At 46.5% G+C, this 22,232-nt stretch overlaps 1 protein-coding gene across 1 annotated transcript in view; it reads right to left on the reverse strand.

Moving 5' to 3' along the window:
- The window catches only part of DNAH3 (dynein axonemal heavy chain 3), a 399,027-nt gene that overhangs the window by 351,650 nt on the left and 25,145 nt on the right, over positions 1-22,232 (reverse strand). The window contains exon 2 of the mRNA XM_083153252.1: positions 13,121-13,222. Within this exon, the coding sequence (XP_083009378.1) occupies positions 13,121-13,222 (102 nt within the window). The remainder of the gene's footprint in view (positions 1-13,120; positions 13,223-22,232) is intronic.

Consider the following 22,232-nt stretch of genomic DNA (forward strand, 5'->3'; position numbering starts at 1 on the left):
CGAGCACAGCGAGCCCGCGAGGGGCGGCGGTACGCGTCCTCCGACCTTTTCATACCCACACTATCCATGTCGGCGTGGAGTTGAGAATAGAATAGTGTGGCGAGCGCAGCGAGGCGAGAGCACGCGGATACCATCACAGGTAAACGCGTCCCTTCGCGGGCTTCACAGGTATCCGCGTCCCCTCGCGGGGCTCGCTGCGCTCGCCACACTATTCTATTCTCAACTCCACGCCGACGTGGATAGTGGGGGTATGAAAAGGTCGGAGGACGCGTACCGCCGCCCCTCGCGGGCTCGCTGCGCTCGCCACGCTTCGGGTTCGCGTTGATCGTGGGGTGGCGTAAAATACTTTTGGGGGGACATTTCACTGTTCAGGGGTGTTTTGGGGGGTTTATGGCCCATTTAACATTGTTCCCTATGATGATTTGGGTAAATTGACCCATTTAACATTGTTTCCTATGGGAAATCGGGGGCATCGCGGCTAAATTGAGGCATTTAACATTGTTCCCTATGGGGAAATCACGATGCCCACGATCATGATCGTTGTGGCCGTGCTAGGAAACAAGTACCCCTAGCTCCCCACAGGTGATGGCAATCATACATTACCAGGGAAGTCCAGGAACAGAGCATTTTCTCCCTGAAGGAGAGCGTCAGGTAGGCAACCATGCTCTTCCTGTCACACTCTGCCTCCCCCTGCCTCTCCATGTCACACTCTGCCTCCCCCTGCCTTTTCCTGTCACACTCTGCCTCCCACTGCCTCTCCCTGTCACACTCTGCCTCCCCCTGCCTCTTCCTGTCATCCTCTACCTCTCACTGTCACCCACTGTAATGTTGCATATTGTAAACTTGGTTTAGGGTGGAGGAGGGGGGGGGGGTCCACATTATATTTTTGCACCTGGATTCACAAGTTCCGCCATTGCCCAGGACACTGACCCATACTGCAAACTTCAATATTATAGTTTATGGGAGGAACCCAAAGAGGACATACAGGAGACAGCTAGCTATCTGTGTCATTAGTCCCCAAATTATGCAATTATCATGCAGTCACGCATCCTCTAAAATTATCCCTTCCATCAGGTACAAACTTCTCTTCTCTTGGGCGTCCCTCTTCATTTATGATTGCAGTTACCTGCGTTGAATTAGTTAATTAATGAGAATGGTGACGGCAATCATGAATGATTAGGGAAGTCCAGGAACAGGGCTGCCATCATACATTTTGGGGCCCAGTACAGATAAAACAGGCAGTCATCTTTATCCCAGGCTCCCTTTGTGAGGGAGACAAGACAGTCTCAGCAATGGCCGTCATGCATGCAGGACCACACATCCAGATGTTTTTGCATTGAAAAGTATACAAATCGCATATTTAATGAGATGCGAAAATGAGAAAATGTAACTAAAAATCACCACACATGCAGACCAGGTTCTAACAGGTGAATTTGCCAGAACCATGCACCGATCACTGCGATCTGTGCATGGTCCTGTGTTAAAAAATGTGTAAAAGTTAATTTTGTAAAAGAAAAGGGCGTGGGGTTCCCCCTCCTGAGCATAACCAGCCCCGAGCTCCAACAGCCCGAGGTGTCATGCCACAGCCAGGGGACACTTTTTACATAAGGTCCCCCGGCTGAACCATGAGCACCGTGGCTGGTCAGTCTTGGACAGGGTCCCTGGGGGAGTGAGGACCCCCCCATAAAGGGGTCCCCCCCCAGGCTTCGCCCATCCAGGGCTGAAGTCCGGGGATGTCACTGGCGTCCCTGGGCTTTGGACGGCGACCTGATAGGGTTAAAACACTCATTCATAACATTGCTCTATACAGGTGAACTAGAAGTGCCAGCATGCCTCCCCCCGCATGCTGGGACTTGGTGAACCACAAGTTCCAGCATGCAGGGCATTAATGGGCCCGATGGGACTTGTAGTACACCTGTGAAAAGAATGTTAAAATAAAAGACACAACAACAGAAAAGTAGAACTTTATTACACACACAAACACTCACCTCACTTTTACACCAATATACTTACAGAACCAGGGTCCAGTGCTGCCTCCCTTCTCCAGAGCCAGCTCACCCCGCACTGACAGCGTGGTGAGCCGGATTTCTCCGGCACTGCTAACAGCTTCTATAGTGCTGTTCCAGCACTACAGACGCTGCTAGCGTGGTTGGTCGATGTTTCTCCATGGAGATGCATCAGCCAAGGATGGTAGCAGCCTCTGTAGCGCTGGAACAGCGTTATAGAAGCTGTTAGCAGCGCTGGAAAAAGCCGGCCACCCCGCTGTCAGTGTGGGGTGAGCTGGCTCTGGAGGAGGGAGGCAGTGCTGGACCCTGGTTTGGCCGGGAGACCTTATGTAAAAAGTGTTCCCCGGCTGTGGCAGGACACCGTGGGCTGTTGGAGCCCGGTGCTGGTTTCAAAATACGGGGGATCCCCAGATTTTTTGTCCCCCGTATTTTTGGAACCAGCAGCGGTCCAAGAGTCCGGGGCTGGTTTCAGAAATACGGGGGACCCCTACGCTTTTTGTCCCTCATACTTTTGGAACAAGGTCCCGCTCAATGAGCCCAGGGCTCATTGAGGGGGACCTCAGGACATTTTTTTAATAACACAAATTCGCACATTTCCTCAAATTCGCCCATTTTAATGACTAAAAATTGCCCATTTTCATGACTAAAAATCGCCCATTATCGCACTTAATCGCACTATTTTGCCTGGAATACACAGCTCATTAAATATGCGAATTCGCGGCAAACAATGCGATCTTATAAAGTGCGATAATAGGCGATTTTGAAAAGTTACTAAAACTCTCATCCTATTAAATGTCACCCAGGAACTAGTGCTGCAAAGATAAGATATGGAATTCACAGCACTCTTTTACTTATCTGCTACCCATATAAGAGATATACTGTAGTAAGGAGGTCAGACTACACACATCGAATGTCCCCATCCACTGTCACTGCCACCTCTCTCTACCGAGAATGGTAGATTGGCCACTCCACTGCCAGAAGGCATGTCATGGCAGATGTAAAGTGCCAGAAGTAGTTGGGACCAAGCCTTTGCTATCCCACAGCTGCGCACTCATGGGAATGTGGGAGGGACAGAGCTGATGGGCCGTTACAAAAGTAACAGCAGTAACCAGCTAATGTCGGCCCTGTTCATGAGTACAGCATTTAATAGAATCAAAAGCTTACCTAAGCTTGAGATGAAATAAGCACCCTGTTTTTGTAGTAAGAATTAGTAGAGCAGTTGTCATTGGTGGTTTAGTCATAGGTACTGGTTGGTTGCAGGTCAGGTGGGTTAGCCAGTAGTGACAGAGAAGGGGGAGGAGTCTGGAAGGTTATATAAGTCTTGGCTGAGGTAAATTATCCCTCTTGCCATTTTTGGATTCCCTGGAGATTGCGGTCCCTCTGGAGTCTGGATAGGATAAGTATCGCTTTAATTGCTATTTTTCTATATCTCTATTCGCTCTAAGTTTCATATTCTTTATTCTATATCTTTGTGCAAAGATTTCTTCTCGTTTTAAACTTTTAATTTTCTGTCCTCTTTCCACGGCTTCAGTGGCTGGCTGCTGCTGCAGTCATTTGCTGCGCCTGCGGGTTCTTTTAGGGTTTGTGTGGTAAAAAAATTTTCTGTAGGTAGTGGTATGTCTCGCCCTCGCCGCAATGCGCCCCCTCCCCGGCGGCTGGTGGAAGCGGCTAGGCCGTTGCAGGCCGCCGCGTCCTCCCAGGTCTCCAGGGGAGCGCGCTTGTCAGCGGCGGCGGCGGCGGGGGGTTCGCGCCTGGCCCCCGCTCCCCCAGCTAACTTGGCGGGAGTGAGAGGGAGGGCGCGCGGACGAAGTAGTTCGGCTCTGCCGGGGTACAGGTACCTGTAATGGCGGCCGCGGGTGTAGGCACGCCGCGCCCGTCCCCCTCGCCTTCCGGCCTGCAGGCTTGGTTGGCTAGGGGGGCGCAGGGCAGGGGGTCACCTTCCCTGGTTACCAATATTCAAGGGGGGGGATCTGGGTCGGACAGTGGAGGTACAGAGACGGCGGCTAGCCCCGCCCACCTGTCTCAGGCGGACATTTTGTCCACAGAATATTTCCAGGCAAGGGGCAGTCCCACAGCTTCAGGAGCTGGGGACTCCCACCAGCGGGGGCAGTCAAGTAACTTGTCCCCTGCCAGCAGGCAGCGGGATCTTAGGGTGTGCGATTGGCAGTCACCTCAGTCAAGGAGAGGGGCTTTTTCACCCATTGTTAGGGTTAGGTCATCCCCTTTGCCGGGCTTCGCCCAGCCCCCACCTGCTCCAGTATTAGTACAGGGGCCGGTGACGGTAGTGCAGCCGGCAGGATCGCAGGCAGTGGGTGAGCTAGGGAGCAATGTAGCAGCGGCACAGGCTGCTCAGTTTAGGAGTTGGTCCCCATACTTTAACACAGCAGCCCAGCAGCAGGGGGTGCAAGGGCAGTGGCCAGTGGTGCCGCAGTGGGGGAGCATGCAGCAGCCATTTTATCAACCGCAGGGTCAGGCTTGGATTAACACGGTCCCTGGTAACATGGGCCAGCAGTTTTGGCCAGTAAATCAGGGATTTGGGCAGGCTCCAGGTGGCTTTTATGGCGTTAGTGGGCAGCAGGGAGTAATCACATCAATGCAGCAAGGTAATTTTCAATTGCCACCCCCACCACCGCCCCCGCCCCCGCCCATGCCAGAGGCCACACCCCCCAGGGTAACTGCAGCGCTTCAGCAGGTAGGGCAGGGAGGGGGGCCTGTCGGGGCGCAGGGTGGCAGTGAGGAGGTTATCACAGTGGTTGCTGATGAGGAGAATGTTATGAGCTCTGTGCCTGTTAGTATTCCTTTGCAGGCGGTTTCGGTTGGAGCAGGGCCTGGGAGCGTATCTGAAGTCCTGGAGTCTTCGAGTCAAGTCGCGGTGGGCGCACTGCGCGACGTGGGACAGTCGGTTGGAGCTGAAGAGCAGGCAGGGCCGTCAACATCAGGAGCAGGTGAGATCTCGCGCTCAGTGCAGCAGCAAGCGGAAGGGTCGCATTCAGACAGTTAATCTGATTCATCCAGCTCGGATGGTAGGCCGCGCAAGCTGATGAAGTACTTTGCGCAAAAGATTAAGGGAAAGAAAAAGGGAGCAGGGGGTTCAAGGAGTGCGGCTAGTAGCGCAGCCAGGGTAGGTCCGGATGCATCGGGTGACGCGGTGCATTGTTCTAATACGGCCATATTAAGAGGTGTGAGGTCAAAAATTAGGGACAAAATCAGGAAGGGACGTTTCGTGGACATGTTTGCTATAACACATGAGGCAAAGAAGGAATTGGATGCGGCCAAGGCAAAAGGCCCGGCAGCAGAGGAGGCTAGGAGGTCTTATACCAACTGGCTGGCGGGGGCTTATGTGTTTGCAGCATGCTACACTGAGACCAGGCCATCGGAGCATATGAATATGTTTAAGTATTTTCATCTAATACATAACATGTATTCAACAGGCAGGGTTAATGCATGGAGGCAGTACGATGAGCTTTTTAGGAAAAAGCAGGATGGGGAGAGAGTCTTTAGTTTGGGATTTAAGGACGTGGAGGTGTGGTTGGAAGTTACCCAACAAATGAGGGGGTCAAGTGGGGGCGAAGTAGGGGGGGGGCGAAGGCAGTTTTTTCTTAACAGGCCCGGGTACAGTGTGCCCGGGAGGGGAAAATGCTATGCGTATAACAACGGGCAGTGCTCAAAAGGAGCAGGGTGTAGATACAGGCACGTGTGTTTGCAGTGCAGTGGGGCCCACCAGGCAAGAGAGTGTACAAAGCCAAGGGGGCAAGCAGCTGGGAGAGGAGAGTCTGGGCCTGGCAATAGGCAAGGCGGAGTCGCCAGTTAGGATTGAGGAGTTAAAGAGGTGGTTGAGGCTCTATCCTCTTAGGGAGGAAGCAGCCTTTTTGTTGCAAGGGTTTTCAGAGGGTTTTCGTTTACCAGTTGTAGATAGGGTTATTGCATCGGCAAATAGGAACCTGAAGTCAGCTAGGGATTTTCCAGAGGTGGTTAGGAAAAAGGTGCAGAGTGAAGTGAGCTTAGGCAGAATGGTGGGACCCTACAGGGAACCACCAATAGAGGATCTATGTATTTCTCCGCTGGGGGTGGTGCCTAAGAGAGAGCCTGGGAAATATAGATTGATTCAGCATTTATCTTATCCAGAAGGGGGCTCGGTGAATGAGGCGTTAGATCAGGAATTTTGTAGTGTAAGCTATGAATTGTTTGAGCATGCGTTAAGCTTGGTGCAGGGTTTTGGGAAGGGAGCCTTGATGGCTAAGGTAGATGTGGAATCAGCTTTTAGGATTTTGCCTTTGCACCCGGATTCGTTTAAATATATGGGTTTTAAGTTGGGAGGAGAGTTTTACATAGACAGATGTTTACCGATGGGTTGTTCGGTTTCATGCTCATTCTTTGAGTGTTTCAGCAGCTTCCTTCAGTGGTGTATTAAGGTGGGCTGTAAGCAGCAAGGGGTTACCCACTACCTGGATGACTTCTTGTTAATAGGTCCGGCGGATAGTGAGGTGTGTAGTGAGTTACTTTTTTCAACCAGTGCATTGTTTTGGGTGCTGGGGGTGCCGATTGCAAAGGATAAGACAGAGGGGCCGGTTAGTAAGCTATCTTACTTGGGCATTGAGATAGATACAGTAGTGGGTATTTGCAGGCTTCCAGAGGAAAAGGTGTCGAGGTTGAAGGGGCAGTTGGAGGAGTTCTTAAAGGTGAAAAGGGTCACTTTAAAGCAGTTGCAGTCATTGCTGGGGTTGTTAAATTTTGCCTGTAGGGTGATTCCAATGGGCAAAGTTTTTTGTAGAAGATTGGAAAGGGCTACGGCCGGGGTTAAGAAACCTCATCATCAAGTTAGGATCTCGGCGGAGTTAAAAGAAGATATAAAAGTTTGGTTATGTTTCGTGAGGGATTTTAATGGAGTTAGGATTTGGCAGGAGGCGGTGGCAAATGACGAGCTGCAATTATTCACGGATGCATCTGGGGCAATAGGTTTCGGAGCTTATTTTAAGGGGCACTGGTGCGCGGAGGAGTGGCCGGAGGATTGGAGGGTGAGAGGATTTACTGCTAGTATGTTGCTGTTAGAGCTTTTCCCAATAATAGTGGCAGTGGAGCTATGGGCTAAGCAGATTGCGGACAAGAACATTGTTTTTTGGTGTGACAATTTGGGAGTAGTTCACTCAGTCAACAATCAGAGGTCGGATTGTCCAAGGGTAATGCGTTTGCTTAGGCATCTTATTCTGCGTTGCTTGCAGGAGAATATTACTTTCTCTGCAAGGCACGTCCCGGGGGTAAAGAATGAAATAGCGGATGCGTTATCAAGGTTCCAATGGGATAGGTTCAGGAGGCTGGCGCCAACAGCTGATATTGATGGTGTGTCATGTCCTTCTCAATTATGGCAGATCATCGAGCCGGCATCGAGAGTTTAGCCCTGAAGGCTTTGGCCCCAAGTACGCTGAGAAGTTACTCGGCGGCTTGGAACGAGTGGTCGGTTTTTACAGCAAGGTGGGGTGAGGGTAAGTGCCAGGAGGAAGTCATGTTAGAGTTCGTTTGGGCTTGTCACCAAGAAGGTAGATCTAGGGCTGCAATGTCTGGGGCTTTGGCGGGAATAGCTTATTTCGCTAAATTGAAGGGTCAAAAAGACCCTACTAAGTCATTCATTTTGGCTAAGGCTTTGAAGGGGTGGGCCAAGGAGCAGAGGACAGGGGGAGATTTGAGAAGGCCGATAGATCAAGGGTTACTGCAGGATTTAGTCACGGCAGTTTCGGGGGTGGCAGTGGATGAGTATGAATCAGCCTTGTTTGGTTTAGCATTTGGGCTGGCGTTTTTTGGGGCATTTAGGATCGGAGAGTTAGTGGCAAGAAATAAATCGTGTGGGGTGTCTGGGGTTTTGAAAGAGAATGTGGTGATTAAAAACGATTTAGTGTTGATAAAGATTCAGAGATCAAAAACGGATCAGCTGGGTAGGGGGCGCTGGATTTCTTTGAAGGAAGAGGAGAATAAAGGGATCTGTCCGGTTGAGTTGGCAAGCAAATTTTATTTGGTTAGGCCAAAAGGGGGGGCTCAGTGGTTAGTACATAAGGATGGTACGCCATTAACTAAATTTCAATTTTCTAGTGTGTTTGGTAAGTGCTTAGTGGCCTTGGGCATACCAGAAGAGGAATATGGTACTCATTCCTTCAGAATTGGGGCAGCAACTTGCGCAGCGGTTGCGGGCAGTTCAGAGGAGGCGATAAAGCGGCTGGGTAGGTGGAGATCGTCAGCTTTCAAGGCGTACATAAGGGGGGATAAGCTATAGAGAGCGCGCTCCTGGCGAGTTTGTTTTTTAGGTAACCCAGGGCCATAAGCCGCCTGCCTTTTATAAAGGGGGATTGGATGGCGTTTCACTTTTCTCCTCTTAAAATCTGAGGTTTTGTGTTGTTCACATCCATCTGGGTAGCCTAAACAACTCAGTTTACCTTTCCTTGGCTAGTTGCTTTAGATATGTTAAGTAATTTAAGTTTCTAATGGTTATCTTATATAATTTTATTTTAGGTTCGGCTGATGTGGTGGGTAGGGTGTGGATTGTAGGACACTCATTTATATATTGGGCAGGAAGGCATGAGAATAGGACCAAAGGGGCGGGTAGAGTGAAGTGGATTGGGGTGAGAGGTCTTTCCTGGTTTAGATTATGGGACTTATTATTGATTTCGGAGAAGAAGTGGGGTGCTCCAGATGTGTTGATTATTCACGCAGGTGGCAACGACTTAGGGTCGTGCAAAGGCGTTGAATTAATTATAGCAATTAAGATTGATCTTCAGGGCATAAAAGAGAGATGGCCCGAAGTGAGATTGTATTGGTCGGAGATGATTCCGAGGAGGGTATGGAGAGGGACACAAGGAGGAGCTGCATTAGATAGGGTGAGGAGGAAGCTAAATGCAGCAGTGTCCAAGTTTATCTGGAGCATGGGAGGTTTTGTGATTAGGCATCCGGGAATCAGATATGAGAAGGAGGAGCTTTACAGGGCAGACGGAGTGCATCTGAATAAGGAAGGGATGAAGTTGTTTGTCACAGCCTTGTTGGGAGCGCTGGGTATGTGAGGATTTCTAGCTGGGTGGCGGACTCTGGCCTGCGGGGGCGGCCATCGTTTTGGCGGAGAGCATGGCTCCTCGGTTGAAAGAGATTAGCGTGACAGAAATTGGCTAGCATTTTCCCTGGGAGAGAGGCGAGTCGGTCACTACCTTAGGGGAGGACCAGGTCACCATCTTAGGGAGGGACCAGTGCTCTGCCAGTTAAGGGAAGATTTGAGCTACTCAGTTAGGTTACGCAGGGCGTGGCTATGGCCACGCCCATTTTTTGCATTGATACATAGGCGATTGCCGAGGGCCATGCTTCTTGGGCCACTTTTGATTAATCCTTGAATTTCCAGCCATTCGTTTAAATAAATTCTGGCTGTGACCTTAATTTTCCAATTTACACAGTTGTCTGAGTCATTATTTATTGTCTCCGAGTCAAGTTATTTGTGTCCGAGTCTTTATTTTATTAGCGTAAGAATTCTGAAGGAATAAAACATATGGGTGACTTAATAGAATCAAAAGCTTACCTAAGCTTGAGATGAAATAAGCACCCTGTTTTTGTAGTAAGAATTAGTAGAGCAGTTGTCATTGGTGGTTTAGTCATAGGTACTGGTTGGTTGCAGGTCAGGTGGGTTAGCCAGTAGTGACAGAGAAGGGGGAGGAGTCTGGAAGGTTATATAAGTCTTGGCTGAGGTAAATTATCCCTCTTGCCATTTTTGGATTCCCACCCACCCACCCGAAGTAAGAAAATTTTGTTGTGTAAGTGCAAAGGTTTAGGACCTTGCAGGAGGAGGAAAAGGAGAAGTTGCATGGGCTGAGGGCCTTGCAAATTGAAGGGCGAAGGAAAAGTGCAAAGGTTTAGGACCTTGCAAGAGCGTTGGAGGGCGGAGAGCATGGCTCCTCGGTTGAAAGAGATTAGCGTGACAGAAATTGGCTAGCATTTTCCCTGGGATAGAGGCGAGTCGGTCACTACCTTAGGGGAGGACCAGGTCACCATCTTAGGGAGGGACCAGTGCTCTGCCAGTTAAGGGAAGATTTGAGCTACTCAGTTAGGTTACGCAGGGCGTGGCTATGGCCACGCCCATTTTTTGCATTGATACATAGGCGATTGCCGAGGGCCATGCTTCTTGGGCCACTTTTGATTAATCCTTGAATTTCCAGCCATTCGTTTAAATAAATTCTGGCTGTGACCTTAATTTTCCAATTTACACAGTTGTCTGAGTCATTATTTATTGTCTCCGAGTCAAGTTATTTGTGTCCGAGTCTTTATTTTATTAGCGTAAGAATTCTGAAGGAATAAAACATATGGGTGACTTACTGCCTGATAGATGGGAGTGTCTGCAATCCCATCATATTGGCCCTGCCCACTCCAGACTATCCACTCTTCTGGTAGCTAGGGGCTCCGTCAATTCTAGAGTGTCCCAGGGGTTCTGAGAGAGTAGGTGAGTGCTGACCTATTCTCTCTGTTATGTTTAGTCCTAATTCTGAAGTTACTCTATAAATACAGTAAATGGTAATAATAAGGCACTAAGTTGCTCTACTGATGTGGGTAAGATAGAACTTTTTGCACTTTCCTCTTGGGCTGCCCATCTGATAGCAGAAACACTGTTTCCATAATGAAATTATCCAGTTTTTCTGGCAAAAGACAAAAATATTTGTTTGTTAGGTTTATCTTTAAAAAGTCATGGTAAACCCCGGTCTGAGGGAACATATGCTCAGATTCTCTGCATAATCTCTCTTTAATTCAAGTATTTAAGCCCCATACACACTAGGGGCCTTATTCTAGTTCACTCTTTCTGACAAAATCCTTCTTAGAAGGACAAAACCCTTCTTAGAAGGACAAAACCATGTGCACTGCAGGGGGGCAGATGTAAAATGTGCAGAGAGAATTAGATTTGGGTGAGTTATTTTGTTTCTGTGCAGGGTAAATACTGGCTGCTTTTTTTTTACACTGCAATATAGATCTCACTTTGAAGTAAAACCCCACCCAAATCTAATTCTCTCTGCACAAGTAACATCTGCCCCACCTGCAGTGCACATGGTTTTGTCCATCTAAGAAGGATTTTGTCAGTAAGAGTGAACTAGAATAAGGCCCTAGATGACTAGGGGCACCGCTAATATCCTTAACTATATCGTCAGTGCCACTTGTCAGACTAGATAGGGTGTACACACTGAACGATATTGTCAACCAATAGCGTTCAGCGATGTAACCTGCGTTCACTGACCAAGGCAGATCTTTGACTTCATAGCCAAAATGGACCTGCTCCGACATGATATCATTAACGATAAGTAGATGCAAGTGCACTCAGTAGATTTTTTTTTTAAGCTAGAAGTATGGGAGACCCCCTACTCCTTTTGTGTCCCCCCCCCCCCCTGTATTTTGGGAACCAGCACAGGGCCAAGAGCCTGGTGCTGGTTATAGGAATACAGGGGGGCCCCGTTTGATTTGTCCCCTGTAATTCTGCAACCAGGACCAGCTCAAAGATCCCAGGTTATGCTCGTGGGGGGAAACCCCAAGCAGATTTTTTATTATTATTTATTTTTCTTATTTTTACACAGAGAAGCCTGCATGGATCTGACTGATCCGTGCAGGCTTCAGCCAAATACGCCTGGAAAATTAGGTCTATTTTACTATTTACTGCTGAATTCGGCTATTAAAGCTTGTAAATTAGCTGATCAGATAGAACCATATGGCCATATATGGCCGAATTTTATTGACGGTATTTGTAAAAATGCCAATTCAGATGAATTTGGTTGATTGTAAATTAGTTGGGCACAGGTCCCGGCTTTATTTAACATTGAATGGGTACGAATGGGTGCATTCATATCCATTCGATCTTAGTAAATTTCCCCCTAAGAGAGCACATTATTGGTTAGGTAATTGTGGCTTCATTTGAGCCATTTTCTGCCTTATTTCCATGGTATAAATTGGTTATATTAACAAAGCACCGTGTGGTAATACCCTGCACTCCTGATTGTGTTTCTGCCGACATTTAAAAGGTGCAATTCGTTTCATTAACAAAACACGGGATACTTATGTAATATCTGGGCTCCCGTTTTCTTATAAGACCACGTCCCCTCGCCATGCTTCGGGCACAATGGCTTGCTGCGCTCGCCACACTATATAAAATCAACTCCATGCGTAGTTGGATAGTAGGGGTATGAAAAAATGGGGTGCATTTAACATGGGAGCCCAGATAATACATAAGTACCAAACACGGTTTTAGGAAATGCTATAAACCCAACCTTACAAACAGTACATTTACCAGTAACAGGAAGAACTGAATATCAAAAACCAAACTAAAAGGGCATACACTTGGAGCGAGCTTGTGCTATTTTCTAAGCAATCTGAATAGATTGCTTAGAAAGTAAGCACAGATCTTTCCGTGTGTATGCCCCGAGAGATTAATTATCTCCTGCTAACTAAGTCAGTGCATGCAGTCAAAATCTAGTCAAATTGCTTAGCAAGTGACTGCAAATCTCTCTGTGTGTACAGAAGATACTGATCGCAATCTCTCATTCTGGACCACTACCCGCCCTTTTTTTTGCTTAAGCAAAATTGCTTAGCACAAATCTCTGCATGTGTATGCCCCTAAAGTTTGGAGGAGGGGGTGGAGCAAAGTGACGTGTGGGTGGGGTCTCGGGAGCCATGGAGAGAGATGGTAAGGCCTGGAGGTGATGCTGAGGATGGGAAGATACATTTATTTTAGATACCAAATATAATTCCTACTTATGTCATACTTTTCATCCATATTTCAGAAGATATATAAATACTCAGTGCAAGGCATCAACTCACTTGCATGACATTTTTTAAGATGTTCCCAGGATGGTGCATATTAGAATCAGCATAGCCCAGATAAACATATGACGATCATCTCATAAATCAAAACTCTGCTGCTACACCGCATGTGCTAAACTGATACAAAACAGTCTAAATTAAGACTTCAATTTCTAAATTCCCCTTTAGACCAATTTCCGTTGTTCTTCATTTGCTCCAGTTTTGCTGTGAATAGTGGTCACCTTGGAAACTGATGCTGGGGAAAATGTAACTAAAGTGTTGCATATTACAGGCAATATTTCCACATCCCAACATACCTGGAACAGCTCTGATGGCTCTCTGGTGGATAGTGCAGGCAGGGGAGGTAACACTTGCGGACCTCGGGGAAGATTCATGTTGTACTCCGAGTCCACCTTGGACTGAAAGGATTTACAGTTAAGTTAATTATTGTAACAAATTTAATGGTAAAAGTTACTTATGAATTTGAACGTATGACACAATGCAAAAGATCACAATGTTTTTTAAAATGTTAAACTTTCTATAGTGTAAAAAACATAAACAAATATTAAAAGCAATAACTGTAGTAGAGAAAGTATAACTTCTAAAATATAGTTTCAATATTGTGGACATGTTTATGATTTCAATTTAAGAAAATGGGATTTCACGTTACTGAGACGATAAAAAAATACTTTGTTATAACACAAGCAAACATTTATATTTTTTAGGCCAAGCAAAGTAAAGTTTGTCTTGTAGCATAATCATCATCATCTGGATTCAAGGCAATACAGTTCCGGGTGAGTTGTTCTTTAAAATGGATTCAACGTTGTGGACTGATTTTACTTTATTTGTGAGATGAGTTATTCAGCCCTAACTTGCCATCATGGGAAAACCCATCCACTCAACATGAATGCTTAATGGCCAAATCCTTGTCCAGTTTGGGGCCAACTGAATTATGACTGAAAACTCTTGGGTTGACGCTGAAATAAACATACCTCCATTTGTGTAGGACAATTGATGATCACCACTACACTTATGCAGGGTACACACCAGAACGACAAGGGCCCAATCCCATCAATCTAGATCCAATCCCAACCGATTGGATGTAGATTGTAGGTAGATTGGGCCCTTTTTTGCCTGTTCTGGTCCGATCCCGATCTGATGCGCGGCCCCGCAGGTCGGTCGTTCGTTATTCAGATCCTACCTGCAGCAGGTAGGATCTGAAAACGACCATACACCCGTGTGCGGGTCGCGATCGGATCGGAACCTGCTCACGGTGCACAGTGTGAGCGGGTCGTGTGCTCCACGTGATTGTGAGCGGGACGGATGACCCGCTCACGATGTGCATCGTGAGCGGGTCGCCCTGGTGTGTACCGGGCAATATGATCAGAGCAGTGGAAGGGGGATGGGAAGATATCTTATCACACAGGGGCAGATGTATGAAGCAGTGATAAGGGAGGAGAAGTGAGCCAGAGGAGGATTGGCTCATGGCAACCAATCAACATGGAAATAACATCTATAATTTGCATACTATAAAATTATACAGAGCAGCTAATTGGTTGCCATGGGCCACTTCTGCTCTGGCTCACTTCTCCTCCCTTATCACTGCTTCTTACATCTACCCCATAGTCTAAATTCAGCAACATTCTCCCTTTCACATTCACGCAAACGGGCAAATGCAGACTAGCGCTTAAGCCTATACACGCCTGTCAGGTGTACCTTTTGCACCTTGTATGGGAGTATACAGGAGCAAGAACATACATGATGATGACTTCTAGTTATCCAGACACATACTGTATGATGATGCTGATCAGAGGTGTATGTATCTTGAGATGTGTACAGCTCTAAATTGGAAAGAACAGGATCGACTGGTCATTTACGTCCAACAGTTGCTACATCAAAGAGATGCAATATGTGCATGTACAAATGTACAAACAGTGAATAGGCTTTTGTAATTTAATTTTGCTAACTGAGTTTGATAATAACATATAGTACACAGTAATCTAACCCATGGCTCCTGTGGACAAAACTCACATAGTGTCATTAATCATTAAACAATGCATGTGTTGGGCGATTCCCACCATGGCCCTAACTGGAGTTTGTATATTCTCCCTGTGCTTGCGTGGGTTTCCTCCGGGTACTCCGGTTTTCTCCCACAATCCAAAAATGGTTAATTTATAGAATAGAATAAAGAATAGAACTTTATTGGCCATGTGTGCTTGCGCACACTAGGAATTTTCTGCGGATTTACAGTGCAGCATCAAGCAGGGATAGGGGGGGGGAGAGGACATTGCATACATTACATTGAGGACATTACATGTAGGGAACACATGCCCGCCGAGCTGCCCAGCGCCTAGGCAGCCATCAGCGGCGCCACTGGTTGTTGCAGCAGTCGGTAGGTAACAGTATAAGCAGGGACAGTTACAGTTATCACACAGGGGACCCATACCCGCTGAGCTGCATAGCGCCTAGGCAGCCATCAGCGGCGCCACTGGTCGCTGCACCAGCCAGGCAGGTAATATTGGAGCAAAGACACAGGGTTACATACAGTAGCTGAGTGCACAGTTCCTTGGCAGCCATTTGCGGCGCCATCTTGTAGGCCTCAACGGGCCATCTTCCTGTAGGAGAAACCAGCGTGGAAAGCTGGTGTGGTGGTGGGAATTGGCGGTGGGGGTTGGAATTTTCCAGTAAAAATTAACCCTATAATGTCTGTGTGTGCGTGTACATGTGGTAGGGAATATAGATTGTAAGCTCCACTGGTGCAGGGACTGAGTGTTCAAATATTCTCTGTAAAGCGCTGCAGAATATGTGTGCGCTATATAAGAACTATTTATAAATAAATAATAAGTGAACAGACCTATGTTTCTCCATGGACCCTATAATGACACAGTAAGCCCATTTGTATTGGCGCCTCCCCAGACCACATAACTAAACCCCACTACACAAGTGAAGTGGTGTGGGTTGACAGCAGCTTCCTAATGAAAGCACATGGCCAGAAAATGTATTCCTAGACAATTGTATGATCCTTTATCATCACTGCTGGAATTGATATTATGTAGCCTGTCTTGTGTGAGCAGAGTTGTGCCCCTAATCTATTACTAATGTCAAGTTCTCAGCTATAGCATAATGAAAATTCACTATGAATATTATAATTTAAAAGAAAATGAAGAGGGGCTCTTCAATCCAATCAAGAGTAAATCCAGGAGCCAGAGGTTAAGGAGTATTAGAATGAGGTGTAATACTGCACTTCAGTTGGTATGCTTAAACAGCAGAATGTTTATATAGTATATAACAGGAACGTTTTGCATTAAACAGCACCCTTTGTCAGACAGCGCCCTATCTCAGGCATTGGTCCTGCCACACCGGCGATAAGGAATATATCTGGACATCTATCTGTGCATTGGACTGTGTGTACATACCGTCTGCAGACCACCAATACACTTGCTGCAGCAGCTATTGGTGCTTAACATCACAACTGGGTGGGCACGTGTTAATGCCAACCCACTTGTGAAGTCAGACGAAACACATCGGCCGATTGACTGGCAAGAGTTTATGCACTTACGTCAGATAGGTTGGCCCAGTGTGCACCCAGCATTGCACAATGTGCTGACATGATCTGATCAGATACTGTAGTAAGAACCTGCTATCAAGAAGAAACCATGTGTAAGGAGTCTAGTTACTACAAACTAGTGCTAAGTAATAACCTGAATATCACCGCTAACTCAGCCATATAGCTTCTAGCTTTTTGGTTAGTGATCCTATACCTCCCAAGTGTCTGCAGCACAGTCCCGCTAATTACAAGTGTCCCGTGAGCGGGGGTGGGCAGTTGGGGGAGTCTGTGATCACTGAAGAGATATTGTGTGCAATTAAACAGCATCTCTTTAGTGCAGGGGCTGTCAGGCAGTGAGGGGAGCACTGGGCACACCCCTGAAAATTATAAAAACAGGGGTCACGATTCTAGAACATGCCCCTTTGCCAGACACTTGTCTTCTTTTTGGGCTGACCACGCCTACGGCGCGGCAGGTCCTGCAATAGGTTGGGAGGTATGTTATCCCATTGTCATCATATAATGCATAAGGAGCATGTACAGTACATGAGACGTCTATACAAACAATACTGTACTGTACTGTATATCTCTTTGCTTATATTTACTGGACCACCAGGGTCAATTTTACAATTTTACAGGGGGACGAACCATGCAAATGCACTGGGCGCCACATGGCTCGTCATGCAGTTGCTTTAGCCTCTGGAGAATAGTCCTCCTCCAATTCAGTCTAGATTACCCACCTGAGCTGGGGGATGACTCCCCGACAGTCAGGATTCCAATGGTCATTCCTACGACATCAAAATACCGACTGCTAAATTCCCAGTAGTTGGAATCTGCCAGAGGGAGAATAGAACAGGTGTGGAGGGCAGTGCGGCTCTTCTATTCAGCCACCAGTGTCCTTTCAGCTCCACCTCTGTTTATCTGATACATTGTGGAACCTAGGAGTGGGTTCACCCAATGTGGTCCCTCCTGTGCAGGCTGCGACCCTCTTGATCAGAGGGAGTGTTACTGGTGGAAGCCTGGGTGTCTCCCTATCATGGCCTAGCGTCTCCGCCCCTCAGCCGTTGCTGTCAGGTAACAGATCTTGTCAGCACTACCCAGTTCCTTAGCGCTGCTCTGTCTCTCTAGCCCTTTGCCTCAATTACAGCTCTCCTCAGCTTTTGAAGCCACGCTCAGGGCCAGCCCTAGCCAAATTTTTTTGCCCCTCATGTGGATATTGTGGGTGGAGCTACAATATGGATGGAGTATTAATTGCTACTTAAAAGTTGGGAAAGTGCGATCCGGAAGCGCGCTTCAAAAATGTAGGGTGTGGCCACATAATAGTACCAATTCACATTACACTACAGAGTAGTGTCACTTATACACACTGTGCTAGCTAGAGCCCCTTAGACACACTGCATCGGGTAGAGCCCCTTAAACACACTAGGCCAGGATTCCGCAGACCGTAATGCACATTACACATTATGCCACAGACCATAATGTCCATTACACATTATGCCACACACCGTAATGCCCTTTACACAGTAAACACACACAATGGGTATTATGGAGTGTGGTATAATTTGTATTAGGCATTATGGTGCGTGACATAATGTGTAATGAGCATTATGGTGTAAATTTTTGCTATGCATCTTTGGCAGGCGGCAATGGGAGTATGTGCATTTGACAAGTATGACAGTTTCTCTGTCCTCGACTCCTGATGACACACTGCACCTCCGCTGCTGAAGCCTGCAGTCTGACTTCATGTCCACGAGTCCTTTTGAGGTGGTGGTGAGTCCTGCTATGCTCCTACTGAGTTGGTACAGGGTTTTTAAGGTAGTCTTATTTTGCAAGGCACGTCACAAGGACACACTCTCCCTGCTAGGCCATGCTCCCTTTCTTTTCCACATGTATGGGTGGAAGGGGGGGCGCAGTTTTACCTGTTCGCACTGGGAGCCAAATATGTTCATCCAGAGGACGCAAGTTGGAGTTTGGAGCCCCCCACTTGAAAAAATGGGCAATTATTTCTATAGCTTTATATAGATAGATTTGTAGATAATTAATTCTGCAGCAGCAGGTGCATTGCAGAGCTGTGTTGGAAGAACAGCAACCACTCTTGGTTTCCACAGTGAACCACACAGGTGGTACTGTGCATCCAGGTGCCCTTCAGGGCTTGGAGCCCAGAGGCAGGTGACTCCAATGCCTCTGGTAGCTACGCCCCTGATTATGACAAAAATGTCTTTTTGACACCAAAATGGTAAACATGCACAAGGTCAACAGTGACAACGGGTCAACACGGAAAAGGTTGTCATGAGTTTTTCACTTTTGTTTGCTGTCAATGTGGACACCTGATCAAGTGTCTGTGTACTGCTTTGTTCGCCATGTCAATTGGAGTCCAAAAAAGAGGGGGGCGGCTGTAGAACAGCACAATTGGGCGCTGGGAAGGGTTGCAATGTGAAGCAGCTACTAAACAAGGGATCGAGAGTCCCTAGGGAGAAAGACAGAAAAAAATATACAATAGTAGCGCTAGAAATTGAATTATAAAATTTAATTATATATAAAAAAGGGGGGTACACAATAAAATCAACAATAAGAAACCAGCAGGAACACCATTTATATGCAAATTGTAGCTGCTTAGACTTATACTAGGAATGGATCCAGTCTAAGCAGCTACAATTTGCATATAAATGGTGTTCCTGCTGGTTTCTTATTGTTGATTTTATTGTGTACCCCCCTTTTTTATATATAATTAAATTTTATAATTCAATTTCTAGCGCTACTATTGTATATTTTTTTCAATTGGAGTCCAAGTGGATGGCTAAGTATAAAAAAGTACGAAACAAAGTGCAAAACAGATAAAAAAAACCCTTCAAAATGCACGAGAACCTTGCTTGTGACGATCTTTTGACTATGTCGACCATATGGTGTCATACTATTGACTTTAGACCTAAACAATGTCAATCTACCATCAGGATCCCTTGTTTAAAGCTGGCCCTACACTCAAACGACCTGCATACAACCTGATCATATGCAGGTCGTAGACAAGACTGTCTTGCAATCTGTTGGGACTGCCATGCTATGGAATCATATCCTTATGTATCCCTTCTATTATCCCTATAGATTGTAAGCTTGCAAGCAGGGCCCTCCTACCTCTATGTCGGTTTGTTACTACCCAGTTTGTTTCATCACTGTTTCCTATTGTAAATTGTATTGGAATTTGCTGCGCTATATAAGAAACTGTAATAAATAAATAAATGTGCTTTAAAAGCACATACAGATGGAGCAGCTCTCATTAGAGCTGCTCCTGGTGATTCTATTGCTAATTGCCGTCTTTTGCCAACCGCCAGAAGGGGGCGTGTGCACACGAGTTGCTCACGCGCCTCTTTCTGACGAAGCCCTCCATCTCCTCCCCGCCGCTCCCCCATAACCCCCCTAACCCTGCCCGTCTCCCTGAAGCGGAGACGGGCAGGGATTCCGCTCCCCGCCGCCTGAGTGACTGGGATGCGCGAGCGCGTGAGACACTTGGGCGTCCCCGTCAGATGGAGCGCCTCTCTGCCAGCCTGTACTAGCTCAGGGAATCTGGTGATTCCCTGAGCTGGCTGAGGGGCGCTCCATCTGTACGACCTGCTTACAACCTGAAGCAAAGCCAAATGATCATACGTGCAGCACTTATAATCAGTGGAGCAACCTCTCGATCCGCGGAATCGCACATCGTAACGATATAACTCACGATGTGCACACAACCAAACGCACGACTCATTGAAATAGTGCGTTTGGGCCTGATATTGTTCTAGTGTATGGCCACCTTCACATACTGCAGGGATACTAAGAGATTTGTAAATGGACCACTTTAAGCCACATCTATGCTCATTTATATTTAGTACTTGTTACTGGAGTTCTGAGGGAAATCAAGAGTAACATGAAACCTATGTTTTAATAAAAATCCCTTTAGTCTGGTAATTTATTTCTTTTTAAAACAAATATGTACAAATTAAAATCTGTTCATGTGCTATCAGCAAGTTTAATGAAAATTGCTGTTGTGGGAATCGTGAGTTCCTAACTCTACTGAGACAACAAGAGATTGCAATTATAGAAGCTACAGACAGAACGTTTATTGTCTGGTCGGCTGATGGAAGGGACGCAGGAAGCTACAGGAAGATTTTCCTTTCTGATTTGGTTCCTGCAAGTAATAATAATAATAATATAATAATAATACATTTAATAATAAATAGAAGAGATAGGTCTTATTGAAAAATATAGCTATTTAATCCCCCACTGTGTATTGCTGCAGAATAATACAGATCCTTACTCATTTCAATGATTTAGTAAACAATAAATATAGTTACTATTACAGCAAAAGAAATGCACACCTGACAAAGTCCCTAATTCAGCCCCATTTAGAAGGGGACGAATTCGGCCCTGTTCCGATGGTGGGAGGTCTGTGCATGCGCGTATTTGCACACTCCCAGTGCAAATGCCTTCGGTGAGTATCGCACTCACTGAGGCGTTTGCACGGGTAGGTAGGGAGGCATACAGGGGGAAGCTAGAGGGGAATGGCCAGGGTTTTATGGGCGCCCCCATAAAAACACTAAACTTTCCCCTGGGAATGCAGGTGTGGCGTTCCCTACTTGGGGGCAGGCACTGATGTCACATGACGTCAGCGTCCACCCTGTCTTCGGCGATCAGCGGCTGTAAAAAAAGTCAATTGAGACTGACTTTTATAGCCAAAGGCAGGAGAAATTACTCGATGGAGAGTGACCATCCGATGATTTCGCCTGCTAGCGGCCACATGCAAGGGGTTCTGTTAGCGAACACATTCCCTTGCATGCAACTGAGGGGATCCAGATGGTGGGGTGCAGGCGTTCGTCTGAGCGGTGGCCAATATTTACCCTCTCGCTAAGCAGCAAAAGAATGCTGCTTAGCGAGCGGGTCTGAATCAGGCCCAAGCTGAGAATAGCCATGGGGCAATTGTTATTAGTATATTGGTAACAGAGGCATAAATCTACCTCTTAAGAGACAAATAAACTTTAAGACACAATTGGGTGCTGAGTAGACCCATTGCTTCATGCCGCCCCCGGGTCCCTCTCGAGACAAGGCCTGAGTTATTACGTTTTTTGTGCTGTCAACATGAACTCCAAATTGCTATGCTTTGGACATGGGGATTTGCTTTGCTCAGCACACTTTACCGTTCCCAATTGTAGTCCACGCGGATCGTACAGTATAAACAAGTCATAATTGTTTAGTTCTAACTGGTCCCTTTCATTCTAAATCGTCCTGCTGTACATTATACACTGGACATTGGCCATGGTTCATAAGCTCAGCATTTTCTGAACAATCAGTAATTTGGATCGACCATCTGTCCCTGTTGCAGCACGCACACTAAACAATTATCAGGTAAATGACCCAATGTCTGAATCTGCCAGTAAGCAACTTGTATAGTACTGTATGTACTTAGCTTAAATTTGCTACTAATTGCAACATAAAAATAAGTCTGAGACTAGAATGGACACATTGGCTACAACACGGCAATTCTTCCCAAGTGCCAGTAGGTATACCACCCATCTGGGAATGCTCTAGTCTGGTAATCCCAAAGACTGTCCTGAGTGCAGGGCAATCGTAGTACTGGACATTAAGGGGGGAAATTTAATAAGCCAAATACGGTTTTAAAAAAAATCATATTTGTACTGCAAAATACGATTTTTTTTAGGCGTATTCGTATTTTCGTATTCGTATTCATGGCACATTCGTATTTGTATTTACAAATAAGAATGTATACGCCATCGATAGGATACGAATAGAAATAACCATTCAAAAGAATGGTGATTCGTAATTTAGTAAGCGGACGTATTTTTTATGGATTAAAACAGCAAACTGTTCACCGCAATTAAAGTCTCCTGAGTGCCACT

The sequence above is a fragment of the Crinia signifera genome, chromosome 7 (genome assembly GCF_055691185.1).
Source record: "Crinia signifera chromosome 7, ASM5569118v1, whole genome shotgun sequence".
Classification (NCBI taxonomy): domain Eukaryota; kingdom Metazoa; phylum Chordata; class Amphibia; order Anura; family Myobatrachidae; genus Crinia; species Crinia signifera.